Source organism: Apodemus sylvaticus, chromosome 11, assembly GCF_947179515.1.
Source record: "Apodemus sylvaticus chromosome 11, mApoSyl1.1, whole genome shotgun sequence".
Taxonomy (NCBI): domain Eukaryota; kingdom Metazoa; phylum Chordata; class Mammalia; order Rodentia; family Muridae; genus Apodemus; species Apodemus sylvaticus.
In genome coordinates this window covers 44975666-44999925 of record NC_067482.1, presented here as the reverse complement: position 1 = coordinate 44999925, position 24260 = coordinate 44975666, and the positions used below count along the sequence as shown (strand labels likewise).

The 24260-nt window shown below is 42.5% G+C and overlaps 1 protein-coding gene across 5 annotated transcripts in view; it reads right to left on the bottom strand.

The window, feature by feature from the left end:
- The window catches only part of Rfc1 (replication factor C subunit 1), a 74739-nt gene extending 50926 nt beyond the window's left edge, over nt 1-23813 (bottom strand). For 2 of the 5 annotated variants that reach the window (XM_052199579.1, XM_052199580.1), the window contains exons 1-3: nt 23531-23813; nt 8879-9004; nt 562-637 (exon numbers count right to left, since the gene is read on the bottom strand). In XM_052199579.1, coding sequence (XP_052055539.1) covers nt 562-637; nt 8879-9004; nt 23531-23533 — 205 coding nt within the window. In that variant the 5' untranslated portion in view covers nt 23534-23813. Of the gene's footprint in view, nt 1-561; nt 638-8878; nt 9005-23530 lie in introns of those variants that run through there. The other 3 variants (XM_052199582.1, XM_052199581.1, XM_052199583.1) reach the window with 2 other exon arrangements.
- Nucleotides 23814-24260: the final 447 nt, after the last annotated feature.

The window sequence follows — 24260 nt, the reverse complement described above, 5'->3', positions numbered from 1 at the left end:
CACCAAGCCTGATAATCTAAATTCAATCCACCAGGAACTTCAACAGACTCCTTAAGCTGTCCTCTGACCTCTTTGCAAGCCATGGTACACATAACCACAAGCACACAAATTAGTTAATTAAATGTAACCAACATCTACTCTAATAGCAGCATTGTAAGGTACTTTTTCAAATTCAACTTCTAAAAACCTCAGCTTGAAAAAAAATTGATGGGAATATTTTATAATAGGGGCAGATAATACAGATCAAAGGCAGAACACTTGCTTAGCTTATGTAAGGCCCTAAATCTGATCCCTCTGCTAGGTAGATAGGTAGGTAGGTAGGTGAGCAAGCCAGCTCTCAGTAAATCTGAGGCCTTCTATAAACTTATATCCCTAATAAACAAGCCTTCAGTATATTAAGATATTTAGGCACTGGAGCTCTGCCATGAACAGCTGTTCCAAGGACTACCTACCAAGCTCTCTCCACACAGTAATTATTGAGACAGGTGTGTCTCAGACATCAGTTTGGAAAATACAGTTACAAGGGAAAAGAAACACATTAAAGGTCCTCAGAGAAGTTACCTGAGTCATAGATGATCCTCTTCTTCTTGCTGTGCGGCTTTGGTGTGGAGGTGGCCTCTTTACAGGCGTTGGTAACCTGTAGAGGCAGGGTAGACTTAGAACAGAGGACCCCACACAACTAAGCCTGGCGTTCTCAGTAGCCTTGGGCTTAGTAGCTTCCAACTGAAGCAGTTTTGCTCTATGGAGACATCTGTTTATCAAAGTGGGAGGCAGAGGTTTTCTAACATCTAGAGTACATACTAACATCACATAACACATCACATAACATAACATGTTCTTGCTGAACTGCATCAGGAGGGGAGACTTACAGAAAAAGCTACACTATTACCAGCTACACATTCAAAACTAATCCACATATAACAAAGAGTAAAAGGAGGTCAGCCATCGCAGGGTCAAGAGGTTTATTAGCTCCTGCACCTCCCTGATTGCCTTGCTCTCCAGGGCGGTGCTGCCTCAGTAGAGGTGGTAGAACCTTTGGAGGTAGAGCCTAGTCAGGACCCCAAAGGGAGAAGAGGACCCAATCCCTTCTTCCTCTTCTCTGTCTCTTGGTCATGAGACTACTATGTGTAGAATGCTCCCACCACGATGTGCTGCTTCCTCAAGAATCTCACAGCACCGGGCGTGGTGGCGCACGCCTGTGATCCCAGCACTTGGGAGGCAGAGGCAGGTGGATCTCTGAGTTCCAGGCCAGCCTGGTCTGCAATGTGAGTTCCAGGACAGCCAGAGCTACACAGAGAAACCCTGTTTGGGGGGTTGGGGGGGGGGGGGGCGGTGTAAGGTCTTTGCCAGGCGGTGGTGGCACACGCCTTTAATCCCAGCACTTGGGAGGCAGAGGCAGGCGGATTTCTGAGTTCGAGGCCAGCCTGGTCTACAGAGTGAGTATCAGGATAGCCAGAGCTACACAGAGAAACCCTGTCTCAAAAAAATAAATAAATAAAAGAGTCCCATAGCAATGAGGCAACAGGTCACAGACTAGAAACCTCTAACACTCAGAGCCAAAATCACCTTTCTGTTTATAAATTATCTCAAGGTGTTTTGTGATAGTAACAAAGCAGTGGATAATACACAGGACAGGTGCTTCCTAAACGTGCAAGATAAAAACAGAAATAAGATCTAAGCTGGCAGCCCATCACTAGCACACGCATGCTGAAAATTTGAAGACAAACCAAAAAATTAAATATATTTATAAACATTACATTTCTTTTTTTTTAATTTTTTTTTAATTTTTTTGTTTTTTTGGGTTTTTTTTTCGAGACAGGGTTTCTCTGTGTAGCCTTGGCTGTCCTGGAACTCACACTGTAGACCAGGCTGGCCCCCGAACTCAGAAATCCTCCTGCCTCTGCCTCCCAAGTGCTGGGATTAAAGGCATGCACCACGACTGCCCTAAACATCACATTTCTAACATACTCATATTTCAAAAAAAGTAAGTAGACAGAAAAAATGATCACTTAGATGAAAATATCTATGTATTTCTGTTCATTAAGGTAGAGTTTCAAAAACACAAGAATAATCAATTGGCTTCAAAAACAAGGCAAATAGCCATTACAATTTATAGATGCAACAAAGTAGTAGATGAAAAGTGAACTAAAGACAGGTACAGTAACTGTGAAGAGTGGAGACAGACATCTAGACACAGGCTCAGCTCCTTCCTATAGGCTCTGCCCACCATCTCCTGCTTTCTCATGAACTGCTTTTATAATATAGCTACAAGGACTTAGAAGACAAAAGCTTTAAAAAGTTAAACTAAAAGAACTAAACCAAGATTTCACCTGCTGCCCATCTAACAGGAAGCAAGAATTTCAAGCCTAAGTTTGATCAAGTTAACTATATGCTAAGACAAAAGAACCAACATTCCTTGTAGGAATATAACAGAATCTAATACAATAAAGCCAAAATGAAAAAGCAAGAAGAAATTCGTGGTTACATCAAGACAACGAATCATAAAGGATCCATGTATCTGATCAAACATCACTCCTAAGTTTGAGTGAGGTGAAATAAAGATGTCCCTCCCCAAAGCAGTTGAGCCTTATCAAATCAGCTGAAGCCCTGAGAAGAAAAGCTAGCCCTCCTGGAATGAGAGGGAGTCTTCCGGCCTGACCTCTGGCCCCCCGAGGACATGAGCTGTTTGCTGCCTTTGGACTGGAGCCAGGCCGTCCCCTCCGTGGCCTCCAGTCTGCCAGCTTAGACAGAGCCATGTATGTGTCAGCCATTCGGATCCTCAGGCCTTACACCTGGTGGCAGCTCTACCATCCGCTCTCCTGGGTCTCCAACTCACAAACTGCAAACCTTGTCATCTCCTTCAACCCTCTGGGTTATGTTCAGACCATTTCACTGTTTCACTGGAGAGCCTGGCCAGATTTTTAGTTCTAAAAAATGAAATACTGCTATTAAAAATGTGTCTAAACAGCTGCAATGTACTCATATAAATAGAAATAAATAATATTTTTAAAAAATGTGTCTAAAAACCAGGAACTGAGTAGAGACTGGAGGGATTTAGCATACACGGTAGGAAAAGCCCAGAGTGCCACGAAGGAGCTGTGAGGAGCCGCGTGGGTCCAGTGGGGCTCATGGAAAAGAGCAGGGCCACTGGGCAAACCCTCGTCTCAGAAAACACGTCCATCTCTATCAACAGCATGCCAATCCATGAGTGGGGCGGTCTAGCTCAGCTACAGGAGGACCTTGCCTGACTCACACAAGGCCTACTTCAACATCACTATCATAAAACATAAAAAGAAGAAAAATGAAAGTTAAAGGCAAACTGTCTTAGGGTTTCTATTCCTGCACAAGCATCATGACCAAGAAGCAAATTGGGGAGGAAAGGGTTATTCAGCTTACACTTTCCACACTGCTGTTGATCACCACAGGAAGTCAGGACTGGAACTCAAGCAGGTCAGGAAGCAAGAGCTGATGCAGAGGCCATGGAGTGCTGTTCCTTACTGGCTTGCTTCCCCTGGCTTGCTCAGCCTGCTCTCTTATAGAACCCAAGACTACCAGCCCAGGAATGGCACCACCCACAAGGGGTCCTCCCCCTTGATCACTGATTGAGAAAATGCCCCACAGCTGGATCTCATGAAGGCATTTCCTCACCTGAAGCTCCTTTCTCTATGATAACTCCAGCCTGTGTCAAGTTGACACACAAAACCAGCCAGTACACAAATCCACTGCGTTTTCTTATGGAAACAGTATTAGGCTTTTGAAAACCATAGTAGAGACATGGAGTGGAGCCAGGCAATGCTGGCGCAGGCCTTTAACCCCAACACTCAGCAACCTGATCTCTGAGTTTAAAGCCAACCTGAAATACAGAGTGAGTTCCAGGACAGTAAGGACTACACAGAGAAACCCAGTCTTAAAAAACAAAAATTTTAAAAACAAACAAAAAACAGAAACAACAAAGAACTTGGTTGTGTCTGGACCTGAAGGTGCATGCTTTTGATTCCAGCACCTACAAAACACAAGGAGGCAATCTCTGTAAGCTGGAGGCCTGAATAGCCTACAAAGGAAGTTCTAAGCAAGCCAGACAGCCAGACAGTCAGAACTAGGCCCTATCTAGTTCTCTAAAAATGTGGCAGAGAAAGCGAGAGCCGCAAGGACTTTAGATGTGGACTAGAGACGGTGCGGCAATTTAGAACCCGTGTTGCTCTTACACAGGACCAGGTTCAGCTCCCAGCACCCACATGGTGGCTCACAATCATCTGTCACTCCAGTTAGAACAGCTCCAAGGGATCCAAAGGCCTCTTCCAGCCTCTTCTGCAGGCACCAGGCGTACAAGAGGTACTACAAACATATACATGCACATGAAACACTCATACATATAAAATATATTTAGGAAAACAACTTGGTTGTGTTCTAGTGCTCTACGAAAAACAAGAAAATTCGGTATTGAGCTAAAGAGATTCTAAAACAGAATGTTAAAGGTACAGGTTGGGTTCTGACAACTTATGGTAAAGTTAGTAAACTAAAGAAAGGGAAACTAAAGTACTACTAACCAAAAACCAAAAACCAAAAACAGTACAAAACAAAGAAATCTGCCTGACTTCTTACAATCCATAGATGGCCCAATAAGCTTATTCCTAAGACATCATCAGGACTGGCTCTTCACTTTCAAAGGGTAGGACACCATCCTGGTTTCCAAAGACCTCACCCTCACCTGAAAAGAGCCTTCCCCTGAGCCTCGAAGGCAAAAGAGCACTAAAGGGTCACAGGACTGCTGCCGAGCTCGGCTCACAGGAGCAGCACCCCAGCAGGTCTGCATGAGACTATAAGGTAGGTTACTACTGCTGTGCCTGAAAATATAATGGCATTCCATTCACTAGGCCCTGGGCTTGCCTGAGACCCATTAGCCCTTCCTTCTCAGGAATGAAGATGTCTGCTCTGTGTCTGTACCACTATTATATGCGGTTTCCCAACAACTACAAGAATTTGCCTAAAAATGAATCATACCTTCAAACCTTATTTATGTTTGACTTACATGAAATTTAAATGATACTAGTCTTATACTTGATGGAAGAATAAATATTCTAGGGAGAAGGTGTGACTGGAATAGAAATTCTTTAAGTGGCCATGGATAAAATGTTATAGAATGTTATAAAATGTTATAAAATGTTCAACATGCCCCAAATTCCTATGTTGGCACGCTCTAATCCTTAATCCTAGTACTCAGGGCAGAGGAAGGTGAATCATTGTGAGTCAAGGCCAAGCCTGCTTTCCACAGCCAGTTCCAGGCTAGTCTGGGTTACATAGTGAGACTTATTCCAAAAAAGTAAGTTAAATGATTAAAGGAGTTGGTAGGTAAGGTCCTGATCTGTCAGGATTAGCATCCTTGTAAGAACAGCAACAGAAGGCTCAAGCCCCCTTCTCTCCTGAGCACCTCAACCAAGACTGAAGACACAGGGAAACCGGACACCTGAAAACCAAGAGCTCTCACTAAAAACTACACCAGCCAGAGAACTCTGATCACAGACACACAGGCCCCAAAACTCAAAAAAAGTGTTTGCTATTTAAGCCACTGAATCCATAGTGTTTTGTTGGGACATCCAGAACTAATTAAAATATGACCTACACACTCAGGAGCAAAGGCACTTAGAGACCAATCCTCATATATTCCAGCTTCTGGAACTTTAAAGTGACTATTATAAATATACATAGAACAGAAAAACTAGGAAAAAAAAAACAATGGAAATTCCAGAATTAAAATAAGTACAATTAAAATAAAAACACTCTTAAAGGGAAACTGGCAAGGAAGAAGAGTCACAGAGCAAGTGTGGTGGCCCCGGGCCTCAGGAGCATCACTTGATCCCTCTAGTTCAGGACAAGCCTAAATAACAGTTATTTAAAGAGAAAGTAGACAGTCTGAAAAAAGAATCAATAAAAAAGGAACAAGTCTCAACCATCACAGAGACATACTAACAATCTATGTATTGGTAATTAAAGAGTGACCAGGTGTGCTAGCTCACACCTGCAATCCTGTAATTTCCAGGAACTCAACTCAGGAAGTTGAAGCCTGAGGACCAGAGGTCAAGGTCACTCTCAGCTACAAGACAAGTTCCAAGAAAGACACAGACTATATGAGACTGTCCCAGAAAGACACAGAATTAATGAAACAAAGTATATGAATAATAGCAAAAAGGTTCCAAATCTGACTAAAGTCATAAATCTAAAAAGCTCAGGGGCTGGTAAGATGACTCAGCAATGAGAACACTTGTTGCTCTGTCCCAGGACCTAGGTTTGGTCCCTAGCACCCACATGGTAGCTCACAACCATCTGTAAATCTAGTTGTGGGGCACCTGACACCCTCTTCCTTGCACACCAGGCACATACACTGTGCACAAACATACATGCAGGCTAAAGATTCATAAATATCAGAAAAAATAAACCTTAAAAATTTTGCAAAGTATGCTGGCTCCCATCTTCAATCTAAGCACACAGGGGAAGAAGGAGGCAGATTTCTGTGAGTTCAAGGCCAGCCTGGTCTATATTGAAGGGTATGGGAACTGTCACACAAAGCATTTAGACTGAAGTCTCAGTTAAACAGGGCTGGTTTATTGAATGCACATTCTAAGACTGATGGATCTGACTACAGCTCAGACTCGAGAGCTGAGAGCTACAATCTCAAACGTTTCTCAGGGCCAGTTTATAAAGAATAAAGAAAAAACACAAAGCATGACAGGGTGGTCAGCCCTGACTCAAACTATTTTGCCTAGCTAGAAAGAACAGTTCTAACTGACCATAAATTGAGCTTATGGTTATGGAATTTAAGATTAACACATCTCAGAACATTCAGAACATAACAGGGTATGTGGTCAACATGATCCTGTTTTGATTCTTCATCAATGATATGAAGAAGTTGGCAGACATATTACAACAACTTGATGAAATAGATGGCAGGCATGGAACAAAATGGCTATAGCCATGCTAGGGGGTAGGCCTCGACAGTTTACACAAACTGTTCCATAGCAGCCAAAGCAATTTAGTAAGATCCTGTCACCTCGTCTCAAATAAATATATAAAATAATTGTTTTAACAAAAAAAAAGGTAGAAAATAAAACCACACCTATGCAGTTATAGCATATCAAATGTATATCAAATATAAAATTTTTAATAAGATATTTGTTAAGATGTAAAACTAAATATGCATAAAAATATTACACACCAAGAAAATATGAAAGACTGCTACCTCATCAAACTGGGCAAAGCACAGAGGAACATCTTTAAAGGGTCGAAACAGAAGACTGGCAACTCAAAATTTCATACATGGCCTACTTTATAGTTTTCTTACTTTAATCTTAAAATACTAGGATTAAAGGTGTGTGCCACCTTTCAAGCAAGAATGTCCTTTAAGATGAATGTAAAATACACTCTCATACACACAGAACTACAAGAAATTTAAAGAAAATTCTTCAAGTTGCAACATTAGTATCAGAAGAAATCTCAGGCCGGGCAGTGGTGGCGCACGCCTGTAATCCCAGCACTCTGGGAGGCAGAGGCAGGCGGATTTCTGAGTTCGAGGCCAGCCTGGTCTACAGAGTGAGTTCCAGGACAGCCAGGGCTATACAGAGAAACCCTGTCTTGAAAAAATCCAAAAAAAAAAAAAAAAGAAGAAGAAATCTCAGTTCTTCAGTGAGAAATGAAGAGCACCAGATATGTTTACAGAATTTAGAATAATATTCTTCTTTGTACTCTTTTTTTTGTTGTTTTGTTTTGTTTTCAGACAGGATTTCTCTACATAGCCCCCTAGCTGTCCTGGAACTGTGGACCAGGCTGGCCTTAAACTTGGAGACCCACCTATCCCTGTCTCCAGGGTGCTAGAAGGGTGAGTACCACCACCACCACCCGGCTCTTCCGTGTAACTTCTTTTAAAACTGTTAAAATCAAAATTACAATCAACTATGGAAGATATAAATATGCGCATATAGCATATAATACTGATAAATTAACTTACGGAGTCATAAAATATCTTATAATTGAAATACAGTGCCATAGTATTAATTCAGATACATCATTGTAGTCATTGTCTACATTCTATGGTAGCATAGCTGACCTTCTCTGGATCCGAGAGACTGAACCTTTCCTGCAAGGCCTCATCCTGAGTCTAACACTATCTCCCTGAGGATAGGTTCTTATGTCTCTATGTGCAAACCTGCTTTTTTTTTTTTTTTTTTTTTTGGTTTTTGTTATTGTTGTTGTTTGGGCTTTTTTTTTGTTGTTGTTTTTTTGTTTTTTGTTTTTTTTTTTTGTTGGTTGGTTAAGTTATTTTGTTTTTTATAAGGCCCTGCCTGGCTTCACATTCAAGATATTCATGCCTCACTCTCCATCTTTCCAGAATACGCTATGCCACCACAGATGGCAAATTTTGATCTTAAAAAGGAAAGGTTTTGTTAGTTTGGTTCTGTTTTGTTGTTGCTACTGCTGTCCTTAATGTGTGTACACATTTTGCCTGCATACAAGTCTGTGCACCATGCATATTCCTGATGCTCATAGAGGCCAGACAAAGGCTTCAGACTCTATTAAGTGGAGTTACCAATGGCTATGAGCCACCATGTGCTAGAAATTGAACCTGGGCCCTACAGAAAAACACCCTGCATTCTTAGTCGCTGAGCCAACTCTCCAGACCAAAATGCAAAGTTTTAACAACTAAAACGGAGCTCGGTGAAAGGACAACAGGCCTGACCACAGGATACTACAGAGCTAGCCAGGTTAGCCTGGGACGCGCTTCGTCCTCGGTAGGCTGAACTGCAGCCCTAGTGACAGCACTCCGTGCATGCGGGTCAGGAGTGAGCTCCCTGAAGCTCACACGGAGTAACTTGTCACGCAGACTGACCTTGGCTTCCTTCACTCCCTTCTTTCCTTTGGCAGGTCCCTCCGAAGGTTTTGTCTTCTCATTCTTTACTGTCTCATTTACAGGCTTTTTTCCACTTGATATAACTCCAAAGAATTTCCGAATGTCCTAAAAACAGAAGAGGAAACATGTAAATATTAAATATGTAGCATTCTAACTTCAGTCACTAACAGGACCACCTTACTCAAACTGGTCTAGCCCAGGTCATTGCTCCAAAGCAAGGTCATCTATAGCCAGCAGCACCCTTTTTGTAAATAAAGCCAGTTGATAAAATTACCTGAATTAAAAATGATTTTTCTAATGTAAAGTAATATTAATCCTCAGAATATAACCAAAAACAAGGCAAAAAATAAACAAGTAAAATCTTTGCCTGGTAGTGAGTGGGTGGCGCACACCTTTAATCCTAGTACTTTAGAGGCAGAAGCAGGCGGATCTCTGATCTTGAGGCCAGCCTGGTCTACAGTTCCAGGATAGCTAGGGCTACACAGAGAAATCCTGTCTCAAAAACAAAAACAAAACAAAACAAAAATTAATAAAAAAGTCTGGATAGCTGGCCAGTGGTTACAGCACTTCCTGTTCTTGCAAGGGACCTGGGCTCACAACCACCATCTGACACCAGAGGGCCTCTGTAGGCACCTGCACACGTGGTGCACATAAACTCACACAGGTATACACACAAACACACACAAAAATAAACCTTTTTTTAAAAATGTTGACACTGACAGCAGGGTTCTAACGGGATCCCATCACCCCAGGCAGATGAGAAGACTCCACCCAGACCACCCATAGCCACAAGATTTACACAACCCAAGTCATTCTGAGAAACTAAGAACGTTGAAAGATTTTTCTCTACAGAATTCTTCCCAAACTCTAATGAGAAAGACTGGTGCTGATTCTAGAGTGTTCTTTCACTGTGCCATCCTGGGTTAAACTACAGAATTCAAAATCATACAAAAACTGCAATATAACTGAACATTAAAAGCACTCAGTCTCCTTATTAGTTACATACATCATGCCTGTCCCTTCCCCTTCTGTTTTATTTGTATTTGGTTTTGAGACAAGATTTCCCTCTGTGCCCCAGCTGTACAGAAACTCACTATGTAGGCCCGACTGGCCTCCACTTCCTAAGAGATCCCCCGCTTCTGCCCTCACCCAGTGCTGGGGTTATAGGTGTGCACTATACACTCAAACCCTTCCTTTCTCTATTTAGTTTTGAAGAAACAACTACAGAAGAACAAACCTTAGGATCAAGAAGCCTAGATTCGTTTCACTTGTGTGATCCTGGACAATTCATTAGTATCTCAATCTGTTTTCCAATAAGTGCGGTGCAATTCATTATACCCACCCGTCAAAAAGTTTAAACATGCATCCCTTATCATTTTGGCTCAGCAAAAAAACTTCACTTTGAAATATTATCCACTCACATCACTGAAATATTCCATTTTATAAACTATTTATAAGCAAAGACAGAGGATCTCAAATCTTCCTTTCCAGCTCTCCCACTAAAGATTCTAATTTATTAACTAAATCTAAGTTTACAAAGTACTGCTGCCAGGTTGGTGCCATGTGCCTGTAATCAAGGAGTAGAGGCTGGAACCCCAGGAGTTCAAGACCAGCCTCAGCTACATAGCGAGTTCCAGACTAGTCTGGCATCCAAGAGTCTCTGTCTCAAAAATAAACACATAAATAAATGCATAAAGAGGAAGGAAAAGCTGAGCTCAGTCTCTGGAGCCCAAGGGAAGGTGGGGACAAAGGGGGACTCCAGAGGTGCCTCTGACCTCCACACAGATGTGGCATGTGTGCTCTCACATAAACATCACACACACACATAACAATAAATAATAATAATAATAAATTTTTTAAAGAAAGTGAATAAAACAAGCCTGTTGCCCTTGGCTATAAAACTCCTTAAGAGATATCTGTGTCAAGTGGTGAAGAATAGGGCAATAAAGAAAGTCACAGTCATATGTATAATTTGCCAAGAACTGGGCTTGAGGCTGACTACTTTATTGCTTTTGGAGGAAATGACAGTTTCTAACCAGTCTCGCTCTTTAAAATGGTACAGTGATTCTTCACTCAAACCATGGGGATTTCTTAGAAACACATACAAAGGAAAGAAAAGGAAAGGACAGAAATGATGCCAGAGACTCCACAGAGCCAGCAAAACCCTAAATTAATAATCAGGAAGCAAGCAAGGTGGCTTGGGGGTAAAGGCAGCTGCTGTCAGCCCAGGACCTCACTTCTATCCCTGAAGTCTACACAGTGAAAGGAGAGCCAACTTCCACAAGTGTCCTGAATTCCACGCCTAAACCTCAGCACACACATGCACAAAAAGAAACAAAACACAATTATAATTAAGGCCCTGGTTTTCAGCTTGTTTTTTACACCACAGACTAAAGACAACAAAACATTGAGAATGAAGCAACTGGTGTAGTGAAGTCTGCCCCGCACTTGTCTGCTCACAGTCCCTCTTTTCTCTTCCGCCACCCTTCTCCCCAACCCCGAGACTGGCTTACAGAGGGTGGTGTCACCTCACTCTCCCCAGTAACACTTCCTGTCTAGTATTGCAGGTATTCAAGGCCTTAATGAAATGCAGAACCAGCCAAGTCACACCAAATAAAGGGTCAAGGCCCTCTCTCACCTCCAACGAGTGTTCTGCTGAGTAGTGTGTTTAAAAGGAACAAATTCTGTTTTTCACATTTATTTCTTCTGTATGTGTAAATATGTACATGGGCACACATCTGTGGAGGACAACTCTCAGGAGTCAGTTCTCTCCTTCCATAACATGGGTCTCAGGACACAAACTCAGGTCAACAGGCTTGGCAGCAAATGCCAACCCAAGAAAAAGAAATTATTTTTTAAATTTACTTTTACAATTCTGACAATGACAAGACCTTCTAAGTGAACTAATACGATGTTCAAGCAGCCATAAAACAGCTATCCCAGGCACGTGGCACTTACCTGTAATCTCACTCAGAGGGCTGAGGCAAAAGAAATCTAAGTTCCATGCCGGCCAACTACCAGAGTTAAGTCCCTGTCCTAAAACCTGAAAGCTGGAGTGGCGTGTGGCTTGGTGAACAGAGTGCCCGCCTAGAGGCGTGCAGGCCTGGGCTCCAGCACAGCACCACATAACGGAGGGGTGCGGTACTCAGGAGGGGCGGCAGGAAGACCAGTTCAAAACCAGTCTGAACTACGGAGAGCCCATAACGCAAACGAATGAATTAACTAAAGATTCTGACTACAGAAAGTGAAACAAAAGTTATCATACACAAAAATATGTACAAGAAATATATAAATGGGCTTCTACAGAGCAATAAAAGACAACTAAACAGAAAACAAAGCTAGTAATAGGAAAATTATAAAAGAAATGTAAATACCAATAAAACATGCATAAACCTTTTCATCCAATAACGACATTTCTATAAGAAATGACAGGGGATGGAAAAGCACAGACTGCTCCTGCAGAGGGCCTGAGCTTAGCTCCCACAGCATGGTTCACACCCGCCTGTAACTCCAGCTCCTACAGCTCCAAACCTCCAGGTGGCCTGATCTCATAAGCACATACTCACACACATACATACATACACAAATAATTTAACTTTTTTTATATTATTTATTTATTTCATGTGTGTGGGTACACTGTCGCTGACTTCAGACACACCAGAAGAGGGGATTGGATCCCCATTACAGATGGTTGTGAACCACCATGTGGTTGCTGGGAATTGAACTCAGGACCTCTGGAAGAGTAGTCAGTGTTCTTAACCGCTGAGCCATCTCTCTAGCCCCCACAAATAATTTTTAAAAATAAGTCTTAAAGTATAAAGGCAGCTGGGTGGTGGTGGCATGGGAGGCAGAGGCAGGCGGATTTCTGAGTTGAGGCCAGCCTGGTCTACAGAGTGAGGTCCAGGACAGACAAGGCTACACAGAGAAACCCTGTCTCAAAAAAAAAAAAAAAAAAACAAACAAACAAACAAAAAAAAACCAAACAAACATTTTTTTTTTGTTTGTTTGTTTGTTTTTTTTTGGAGACAGGGTTTCTCTGTGTAGCCCTGGCTGTCCTGGAACTCACTCTGTAGATCAGGCTGACCTCGAACTCAGAAATCCGCCTGCCTCTGCCTCCCAAGTGCTGGGATTACAGGCAGCAGCACACATCTTTAATACCAGCACTTGGGAGATAGAGGCAGATCTTTGAGCTCAAGACCAGCCTACTCTAAATAGAGAATTCCAGGCAGGAAGGAAAAGGGGGAGAAAAGGGGGGAATCAGGAAAGGACAGCAGCTAAGCTTAACCCCTCCCCTTTTTTCCTTGGTAAATATTAGTTTAAAAAACAGGGAAAGTCAGGCAAGACGAAAAATTCAGACAAAACTAATACAAGAGTTAATTTTCACAGAGATACTGAAAACTATGTACATTTCTCATGCCTTAAGTGCAGCAACTGAACAGAGACTTGTTTGTGTCTTTTGATGAGCCTGAGAGGTAACAGTTAAATAGGGTAATAAAATCGGAACATAACCCCATCTTAAATGAGGAAATAGAACAGGAAAGACAAAACAAGGTCTTGACAAATTCAACACTTTCTGGAAGGAGTTACTTCATTTTTCTGTCCCTTAGTTTCCTCATGATGTCACTTGCCTCACAATATCTTTCTGAAAACCAAGTCTTGGTGGCACAAGTCTTTAATCCCAGCACTTGGGAGACAGAGACAGATGGATCTCTGTGAATTGGAAGCCAGTCTGGTCGACAAAGTGAGGCTAGCCAGGGCTACTCAGAATGATCTCTGTGAGTTGGAGGCAAAGTTCACTAAAATGCCCAGGCTAGCCTTAAATGTATTCTGTAATCTAAACAGGGCTTGAACTTGTAGTCCTCCTGCCTTAGCCTCTCTGTGGTTGCAATTACAGCTTGCACCACCAGGAATGGCCTAACACTTTTTAAACTAAAAAGTCATTAAATGGAATAGAGATGGGTCAGTGCTAAAGAACACTGGCTGCTCTTCCAAAGGGCCTATGTCCACATCTCAGCAGCCACATGGTGGCTAACAACCATCTGTGACTCTGGGTCCAGGGAATCCAACACCCCTTGGCCTCTTAAGGGCATTGTGATCACATGGTACACAGACACACATTCACACAAAAACATTCACACAAATCAAATAAAGTTTAAAAAAAAAAAAACTTCGGGGCTGGGAGATGGCTCAGCAGGTAAGAGCTCTGACTGTTCTTCCAAAGGTCATGAATTCAAATCCCAGCACCCATGTGTTGGCTCACAACCATCCGTAAAGAGATCTGTCGCCCTCTTCTGGTGTCTGAAGACAGCTACAGTGTACTTACATATAATAAATAAATAAATCTTTTAAAAAATTTTTTCAGCAGTGGTGTACATCCTTAATCCTTAGGCTTGGGGCAGACAGATCTCTGTAAGTTCAAGGACAGCCTGATCTATACAGTAGGCTCCGGTGAGCCAAGACTATATAGTGAGACCCTATTTCAAAAAAAACAAAAACAAACAAACAAACAATTTAAAGGACATATAAATTGCTAAACAAAATAAATATTATGAGTACTAACCCAATCTACAGCTAGGCATGGTGGCACACACATGCAACCCCAGTACTGGGGAAGCTGAACACAGGACTAACAAGTTCAAAGCCAGCCAGGGCTACAGAACAAGTACCAGGCCAGAGAGGGCTAGACAGCAAGACCCTGTCCCATACCCCCACCTCCCCCAACCCCGAGACACACACACCCACACACACACACACACACACAGGAAATCCTTGATTGGGATTTTTGCTGACTGTACTTGCTGCTTTTTGTTTTAAGAAAATGTAAGAGGAGGGTGGGGAAACAACACAGCTATAAGAGTGCATGCTATGCAAACACAAGGGCCTAAATTCAAATCCCCAAACCCACACAAAAATCCAAGCATGAGTGCAAACATCTGTAGCCCCAGTACTGAGATGGGAGCACAGACAAGAGGGCTGGCTAGCTCGGGGTTCAGTGAAAGACCCCATCTCAAAGAATAGAGTGGAGAGAAACAGCAGGACGCCAGGAGTCTTCCTCAGAATAGACGGATGGAACAGAGGGACAGACAGACACACAGATACACACACACTAAGATATTAAATTAGCACTGTATATTATCTGAACTAAATTATTGACATTCACCTTCTATATTAGATCCATATACCTGACTCTTGTGACACATTACCATATTGTGGCTATAAAAGACAAAAACAACTTTCACTTTTAGTAGGCCACTTCCTCTCCTTCAAAATTGGCTTTTAGCCACACAAATTACTTTTTTTAGAAATCAAAACTGTCACTATACACAGCAGACATATTGATTTAGCACTGCCTCAAGCACTTCCCTGAGGAGGACACCATGAGCTAACCAAGTGTGGTCTTTACAAAGGTGGAGCGAGAGGACTCCACAGGCCACACGACACAACTGTAACAGGCTCTGGGAAGAAAGCTGTTCTATGGTGCCTTGGGATTCCCTCATTTCTCAGGCACCACTAAATACTCCTCAGCGCCTTAGACAGGCCAGGATCGGTGCTCAGAACCTCTCACAGGCCTCCAACTGCCTGCTCGCTGGTCTGTCCTTAAAGAACACAAGCCGAGCCTGAAACCTGAGTCCTCTTCCTGACAGGCTCTGCTCAACGAGGAGGAAAATGCTTGTTTGTTTGTTTGTTTGTTTGTTTGTTTACGGGTGACCGGTGTAGTCCCATCTATCCTAGAACTCACTCTATAAACCAGGCTGGCCTCAAACTCACAGAGATCCACCTGCCACTGCCTCCCAAGTGCTGAGATTAAAGGGGTACACCACCATCACCAGATGACAAGAAAAATTCAGAGGATACAAGAGAGTCTCTTAAACACTCATCATAGACATTTTCAGGTCCCTGATCTAAAATTACAAAATTAAAAAAAAAAAAAAAAGCTGAGTACAACATAGAAATAATTATCTAATTCAGGGTTAAAACAGTAAGGTCTCTTGATCACTAGTGTCTGAGACTGATGGTGCCTGATTTATTTCAGAATTCTGACATTTACCACAGTAACATACTGGGATTGTTGTTCTCATTCATCCAGAGGTTAACGTTTCACAGATTATTTCTAATCCAAAAATATCAAATTTCAACTATCTATGTGACCTATGTGATCTATTATGTTGAACATAATTTAAGTTCAAACCAAAACCAGACCTATGATATAATACAGTAAAACCGTATCTCTATAGGCTACCTTCAGTCATGAAAAAAATTCAAATAAACCAGGGTTTCACAAGTAGCCTTGACTGGTCAGACTCAGGATCCTCAGCCTCTGCCTTCTGAGTGCTGAGATTAAAGGTGTGTACTGTCACCACACCCAATCATGAAATGTTTTAATAATTTAAATACAAAGTCATGAACAAGATGATTTTTAATAAATTGATTTTATTTGATGAGTATGAGTGTCGAATATGTATCGGTGCCTATGGAGATCAGAAGAGGTCTTGGGTCTCCTGGAAATGGAGTTATGGAAAAGTTATGAGCCTCTATGTGGGCACTGGGAACTGAACCCCAGTCCTCTGCAACAAGTGCTCTTAACCACTGAGCCATCTCTCTAGCCCCTAGAACAGTAGTACTCAACCTTCCTAACCATGTTACTACTTCCTAACTGTAATTATACTGTTATGAACTGTAATGTAAATATCTGTTTTCCAATAGTCTTCGGAGACTATTGTTCCTGTGAAAGGATTGTTCAACAACCCCCAAGAGGTTGAGACCCACACATTGAGAAATGCTACACTAGAAAATGACAGTAACTTTCACCTTATTGATATTTTTTATTGAAATTACAAAGTTTATTCACACATCAAGTATTTATGGAAAATGTAACTTATGCCAGACACTACAGAACGGTTCTCTATCCCTGCAGCATCTTACCCTTGCAGAGACTGACAGTGACAAGTAGCCATTCAGTAAGATGTTCCAAAAAATATATGTGTATGTGTGTCAAAGAAACAAAATACACGGTCATTGACCAGTATACCAGAAATTTTTAAGCTTTCATAAATCCAGTGAGTTACATTTTCCCCAAAAATATTCAAAACCAAACATACAAAACTCCAAATACAGGTGTGGGACATAAGTCAGGATAAAGTATTTGCCGATAATCCGTAAGGCTTCAGTTCACTCTCCAGGACGGAAGAGGTGAGAGTAGGGGTGAGGGGCAGAACTAGAGTGATGGCACAGGGGTAAAGGTGCTTGTCACCAACCCTGATACTACCCTAAGTTCAATTCCCAAGACCCACCCTACAAGTTGCCTCTGACCTCCACAGGTGCTGTGGCAGGCATGTACACACACACAATAAATCAATAAAATAAATCAGTAAACAGGTGTGACTGGTTACATAACTAAATAGTGGCTGGGCAGTGATACATTCCTGTAGCACCAGCACTTGGAAGGCACAGGCAGTAGATGGAACTGAAGTTCAAGGTCAATCTCAGTTCCCTGTCAGTCTGGGATATATCACACTCTACTTCATAGGTAAATAAATAACATCAAAGTGTCTAATCCACAGAACGAGCCTAGAAGTTGCTAGCCCTGCTGGGAAACTGAGAATGCCAAGAAGCCATTCTCTACCAGAAGCTTTAAAGCTGAAGAGTGGGCCAGCAGTGGTACAGGCCTTTAATCCCAGCACTCAGGAGGAGGGAAAGACAAATCTCGGAGTTCCCAGCCAGCTAGGCCAGAGGTAAACAGAGAAACCCTGTCTCAAAACACCCAAAAATAAGTAAGTATATTGATTGATTGATTGATTAAATTGAAAGCTGGGACTAGGGCTAGAGAGATTGCTCAGCGGTTAAGAGTTCAATTCCCAGAAACCACATGGTGGCTCATGACCATCTGTAATGAGATCTGATGAGCTCTTCTGGGGTGTCTGAAGAGACTGACAGTGTACTCACATTAAATAAATAAATAAATAAATCTTTAAAAAACAGAAAGTTGGGTCTGGAGGGATACCTCATAGTTAAGATACTTTCTATTCTTCCAGGACCTAAGTTATTTCCCAACATTCCTATTGAGAGGTTTATATTCAATCACCTGTAACTCTAGCCTCCAAGGGCAATTCACACATATGGCATTCACTCAGACACACACAAATATACGTAAATAAAAATAAATATTTAAGTTGAAGACTATCCTAAATATAAGGGGGAAATGCTAATCATCACTTCAATCCCAGCCCTAGGGAGTCTGAGGCAAGAGGAACAGAAATTGAGACCACCCTGGACTACTTGGTGAAACCGTCTCAATAGAGAAAAAGAGGGACAGAGACAGAGAGAGGAAGTTCCCATCTTTAAGGTGTAATTAACAATTCTGCAAGTTGACTTGATTAGAAAGAAGTGTTGTAAATCAAGCAACCCAAATACAATTTTGATAAACACAAATCAAACTATATTACCAGACTTTGTTAGGTACTGAAAAGGAGATGGGTACATTTTCTAATTTTTAATCTGTACTAAGACATTTCCAACTTGGTTTCAAATCTAGTACAAGTAGAGATGAAAAACAAAACTTTTTGCTATACCCTCATAAGCCCCAAAAAAATGCAGCATTAGCCGGGCAGTGGTGGTGCATGCCTGTAATCCCAGCACTTGGGAGGCAGTGGCAGGCGGATTTCTGAGTTCAAGGCCAGCCTGGTCTACTGAGTGAGTTCCAGGACAGCCAGGGCTACACAGAGAAACCCTGTCTCAAAAAACCAAAAAAGAAAGAAAGAAAGAAAGAAAGAAAGAAAGAAAGAAAGAAAGAAAGGAAGGAAGGAAGGAAGGAAGGAAGGAAGGAAGGAAGGAAGGAAGGAAGGAAGGAAGGAAGGAAGGAAGAAAGAAAAAAGAAATGCAGCATTAGACAGCTTTTGGATTCAGAAACCCCAGAGTATAAAAACTAATAACTAATACAAGCTTGCTCTGAAGCAGACCTTTTTTAAATAAGATATTTTCTTTATTTACATTCCAAATGTTATCCCCTTTCCTTGTTTCTGCTCCGAAAACCCCCTCTCCCATCCCCCATCCCTCTTTTCATTACTTTTCTGCATTTGTTAGGAGCTCAGCCAGCAGACCAGGCAGATGAGAAAGGAGAGGGGACACAAACTATGTCACCGCCTGTGATGCTCTGTAGAGCAGCTGCCACAGCAACACACATTGGTCTTACTTCTCTATTTTAAAATTTGCAAAGAAATAAAAATATTATTTAACATTCTAAAGGGCCCAGCAAATTCACAAGAAAAATTATCATCAACATACTTCACAAAAGCTACTCAGATGATTAACAAGAAACCACTAAAATGCAAAACTGTATTTCTTTTCTTTTCTTTTGGTTTTGGTTTTTCAAAACAGGGTTTCTCCGTATAGCTCTGGCTGTCCTGGAACTCAACTCTATAAGCCACCCTGGCCTTGAACTCAGAGATCCTCTTGCCTCAGCCTTTCCCATCTGTATCAGAACTTGGCCTACTGGGTAGGAAATATATAGGAACAAGTTTACTCTTTATTCATCCCTGTTTTCTATCAGGTATGAAATGTAAACATCTAAGTTTATTCTTTATTCTTTTACATGATGGTTATCTGGCCCTTTTTGTTTATTTTTGTTTTGTTTTCTGAGGCAGGGTTACTCTGTATAACAGAGCCCTGGCTCTCTCTTTGTAGACCAGGCCTGCCTCTGCCCCTTGAGTGCCAAGATTAAAGGTATGTGCCACCATGACTGGCTTGGCTACCTTTTCTTTTTAATAGACAATTGAATTATCTGACTCCTCTGTCAAAAGTCAAAAGTCTGGAGTCCTCAAGTTCAACAACTCCCAGAGTAAAAGTTAATCTCTGTCTGTAGATGAGCTTCGGAAGAGGGAGAGCCCCTAAAATGGGTTATGTTCCTATATGCATGTGTGCCGGTCAGAAAATTTGCATACCTCTCACCACATTTCTCAAAGGGAATGGTTGCCCAAGAAGTTAAGAACTGTTGTCACGGGACGATGGTGGCGCACACCTTTAATCCCAGCACTTGGGAGGCAGAGGCAGGCGGATTTCTGAGTCCACTGCCAGCCTGGTCTACAGAGTGAGTTCCAGGACAGCCAGGGCTACACAGAGAAACCCTGTCTGGGAGGGGGGAAGGGAGAATCTGTTGTCCTATAATATAACTTATGCACAGGTGTTCAATAAACACTCATTAAACTGAACTTTATTTTAGGGTTCTGCTAGGCTTATTTTTGTGCTGCTAGAGAACTGAATTGAATACCAATATAATATATAATTTTTTTAAACATTTAGTTTATCTTTTTATGTGAATGGATGTTTTGCCTGTGTACATGCATGCATACCACATACATGCCTAGTGGCCCTGAAGCTCAGAAGAAGACTCCTTATCCTCCTCGGACTGGAGCTAATACCAATGATTGTGAGTCTCCGTGTGTCTGCTGGGAACCAAACAAGAGCAACAGCTTTAAGAGCTGAGTCATCTATCCCACCCCAAATACGTATGTATGGTTTTTTTTTGTTTGTGTGTGTGTGTGTGTGTGTGTGTGTGTGTGTGTGTGGTGTGTGTGGACATGAGTACAAGTGCCCTCAAGGACCAGGGCACATCCCTTGGAGCTGGAGTTACAGGCAGCTGTTAGCCACCTGATATGGGTGCTAAGAACTGAACTAGAGTCCGCTCTGCAGGAGCAGCAGGTACTCTTAACCACTAAGCCATCTCTCCCTCACAATACAATCCTAAAAACTTTTCCTTTTAACAAACAGTAATGGTCAATTTACCCATTCCTTTTAAAGAGGATTACTTTAAGTCCTAAAAGGATGAACCAGGAGCTGGGGAGATGGCTCAATTGGTAAAGGGTTTACCACACAAGAATGAGGAACTGGGTTCAGATCCCCAGTACCACATAAAAGGGTAGGTAGGTGTATGGTGGCCTATACCTGTAATCCTAGTACTGGAGGATCAGAAACAGACAAGCTACCTGGAGCTGGCACATCTGCCAATTTAGGCAATGAGTGAGTTCCAGGTTCTGTGAGAGACTCTGTCTCAAAAAATAAGGTGAGTCTAGGGGGATGAGGCCAAGATGAGGCCCCGAGTTCGGACTGACAGAGCCACATAAAACTAGGCATGGCTACACGGGCCTATAATTCTAGCACTAGGGGAAGCAGAGGCATGAGGATCCCTGGAGTTTGCAGTCCTAGAAGAAAAACAGCAAGCTGGGCCAATGAGAGACTCAATCTCAAGAAGGGAAAGCTTAGAGAGAGTGCTAGGACCACACCCAGTGTCCTCCTCTGCGGCTACTCACGCAGACACAGAGACAATAAAAAGGAAAGCCCACAGAACATAAACACTCAGAAAGTCACCTACTGTCAGAAGCATCTATGATGCCCCTACCCCCTTTTTTTCTAATTTTCTGAGATAGGATCTCAGGAACTGCAGGCTGGTCAGGAACCACGTAACAGAGACTGGTCTCTAACTCTTGATCCTTCTGCTTCTGCTTCATAAGTACTGACTAAGGGCATGCCCAGCTTTTTATGTCCTTAAAATCTGATGCAAACACCTACAAAATTTCTCACCAAATAAAAAGAACAGACTGGACATGGTGGTGCCTACCTTTGATCCCACCAGAAGCAGCAGAAGCAGAGGCAGAAGGATCTCTGTTAGTTCAAGGCCAGCATGGTTTATATAGCAGTTCTAGATCACTTATGGATACATAGTAAGACCCTGTCTCAAAAACAAAACAAAATCCCCATGTAATTTTCTAGTATACTTTCTGAAAATCAACTCCTGCAGTTGGAACAACTATATACTGCCTACTACATGCCAAGTTGCAGAATTAAAGCTGGACATAACATTGTTCCTCTTGTTCAACCACAACAACAACAAAGGACTTAGAGGCTTGAGACGTGGTTCAGGGGTTGGGAGAACTTGTTGCTCTTGCAAAGGACCTGGCTTCAGTTTCCACCACCCACATGATGGTTCACACCCATGTATGACTCCAGTTCCAGGGGATTCAACACCCTCTTCTGACCTTCTTGGGACCACGGCTGCATGCAATGCACATACATGCATACAGACAAAACACTTGTACACATAATTTTTTTAATGTATTTCAAAACAGGATTTCTCTGTGTAGCCTTGGCTGTCCTAGAATTCACTCTGTATAGCAAGCTGCCCTTGAATTTATAAAGATCTGCCCGCCTCTGCCTCCCAAGTGCTGTGATTAAAGGCGTGTACCATCAATGAACTGGAGAGGTTTGACTAGGGAGATGTCTCAGAGTACTTGCTGCTCTTTCCAAGGACATGAGTTCAACTCCAATTCCAAATCAACACTCTCTTTTGACCTCTGATGGCGCCAGACATGCATATTCACAGAAACATAAATATTACAAGTTAAATAAAAATTTAATGAACTTGGGGGCTGAACTAACGGGTCAGTGGTAAAGAGTGCATATTGTTCTTTGCAGAGACCCTGACTTCCATAACAAACACCCACAGAAAGCAGCTCAAAACCACCTGTAACTCCAGGTCCAGAGAACCTGACACCCTCTTCTGGCCACCATGGGCCTTCAAACATGTGTGCATACACAAACACAGACACACAGACACACATAACTAAAATAAGAATAAATCTTTTCCAAACCAACACTTCAGGTGAATTTCTAAAAAGTATTTAAAGCAAACAATTCACATATTATCCCAAAAATAAAAAGGCTGGCTTTGGGTGGCTACCATCACTATCTTTTTTTTCCCCAAGAATAAAAAACAGAATGCTGAAATTTTTTTCAATTTGGTATAACTTTTTTCTCCCTTAAATGCTGCTGTTCTGACAAGCTTACGAATAATAAAAGTATATATACGTATATATTTATATATGTGTGTACACACATACATATATAATTGTTAAATATCTTGTAAATTAGCTGAACGTCTTCAGTTGTCCTGTAAATTAAAAATTATTACAAACTTGTAAATGACTCCTATACTAGGGACTATTTCACTTTCAAACTATTTTAATGTCCACTACACAGAATTATATACTGAAGTTGGAACTGAGGGTTTTTTAAAAGACTACTTTTCATAACGGCGATTAGAGATGACAGCTGTCAAATACATAACATCCGTCTGTACTCGCTGTTTTTTATTCCTGGTAAACCAGGTTATCCGCTCAACTCCTATAAATTATTCTAAACAAAGTAAAGCAACTTCCTTGTGTCATCAGCTCTCCAAACAGCTGACACTCGCTTCAGGAAGCTGATTGCGGCTGAAGGCCCGAGCAACTTCTCCCTGAGAAAGCCAAGTGTTACATTCTTCCTCGCAAAGCTTGAAGTCACGAATTAAGGAAGCACTCCAACAGAGATTTGGGACAATGCTGCGCACGAAAGTAACTTTTAACGCCCTGTCCAAATCAACATTCTTCTTCCTTCCTCCCTTCCCCCAAGACTCGGGGGGTGGGGTGAAAGTGCCGCGTAGCAGCCACATCCCTGCACGCTGCATCCGTGGTGCGCCCCGCACCCTAAGCGGGGCCCCTCGGAGCACTCTGCATGGTCCTCCCCATCCCGCCCCGCGGCGGCGCCCCGTCCACACCCCGCCAGCAAAGCCTCTGTAGTTGCACAGCCTCCCGGGCGACTCACCATCGCAGCCCCACGACGGAACAGGAGCAGGTGGGCAGGCCCGCGACTAGGGGAATCCGTTACCGGGGCTCGGAATCCATTGGCGCCAACAACTTCTCCCGCGAAGTAGCAGAAGCGCAGGCGGCGGCGCGCGGCAATGACGTCAGGAGGCGCGCGCTCCCCCGCGGCCCCGCCCCGAGGCGGGAGTTGCGCACTAGGTGCAAGTACAGCCCTAGCAACAGGAGGGCTGCTACCTCTGTAGGACACTGAGTGTGCTTGCGGTCGTCGCCCAGGACGCCCAGTTTGGGATCTGAGGCTGACTTCCTCTAAGGCGGGTTCTCAGGTGGCTTCCTTCCTGCAGTACACGTGCTGCAAGGGCGGTGCTCTGGCAGCTTCCAGAAGTTCTTACTGCCACCTTGGTAGGATGAAGTGTATTGGATGCGCCCCGCACACGTCTACTGTTCTCGTCAAACTTTACCATGATTTATTTTATTTTTAATATTTGACCTGTTGATTTTGGCTCAAACTAAGAGACCCATAGTTAGAAAACTACCATGATAATGGACAAATATTTTTTTACTTTTTATACATTTATTTATTGGAGATGGAATACAGTAGCAGTGGTCAAAGAACAGCTTTCGGGGAGACTTTGTCTTCCATCACATCACCATTATTATAAAGTTTGCACATGTGTGGCCGAAATAACCAGAAGGACCCTGCGTCAAAAACAAGGAATGTGAGCCAATTCTTA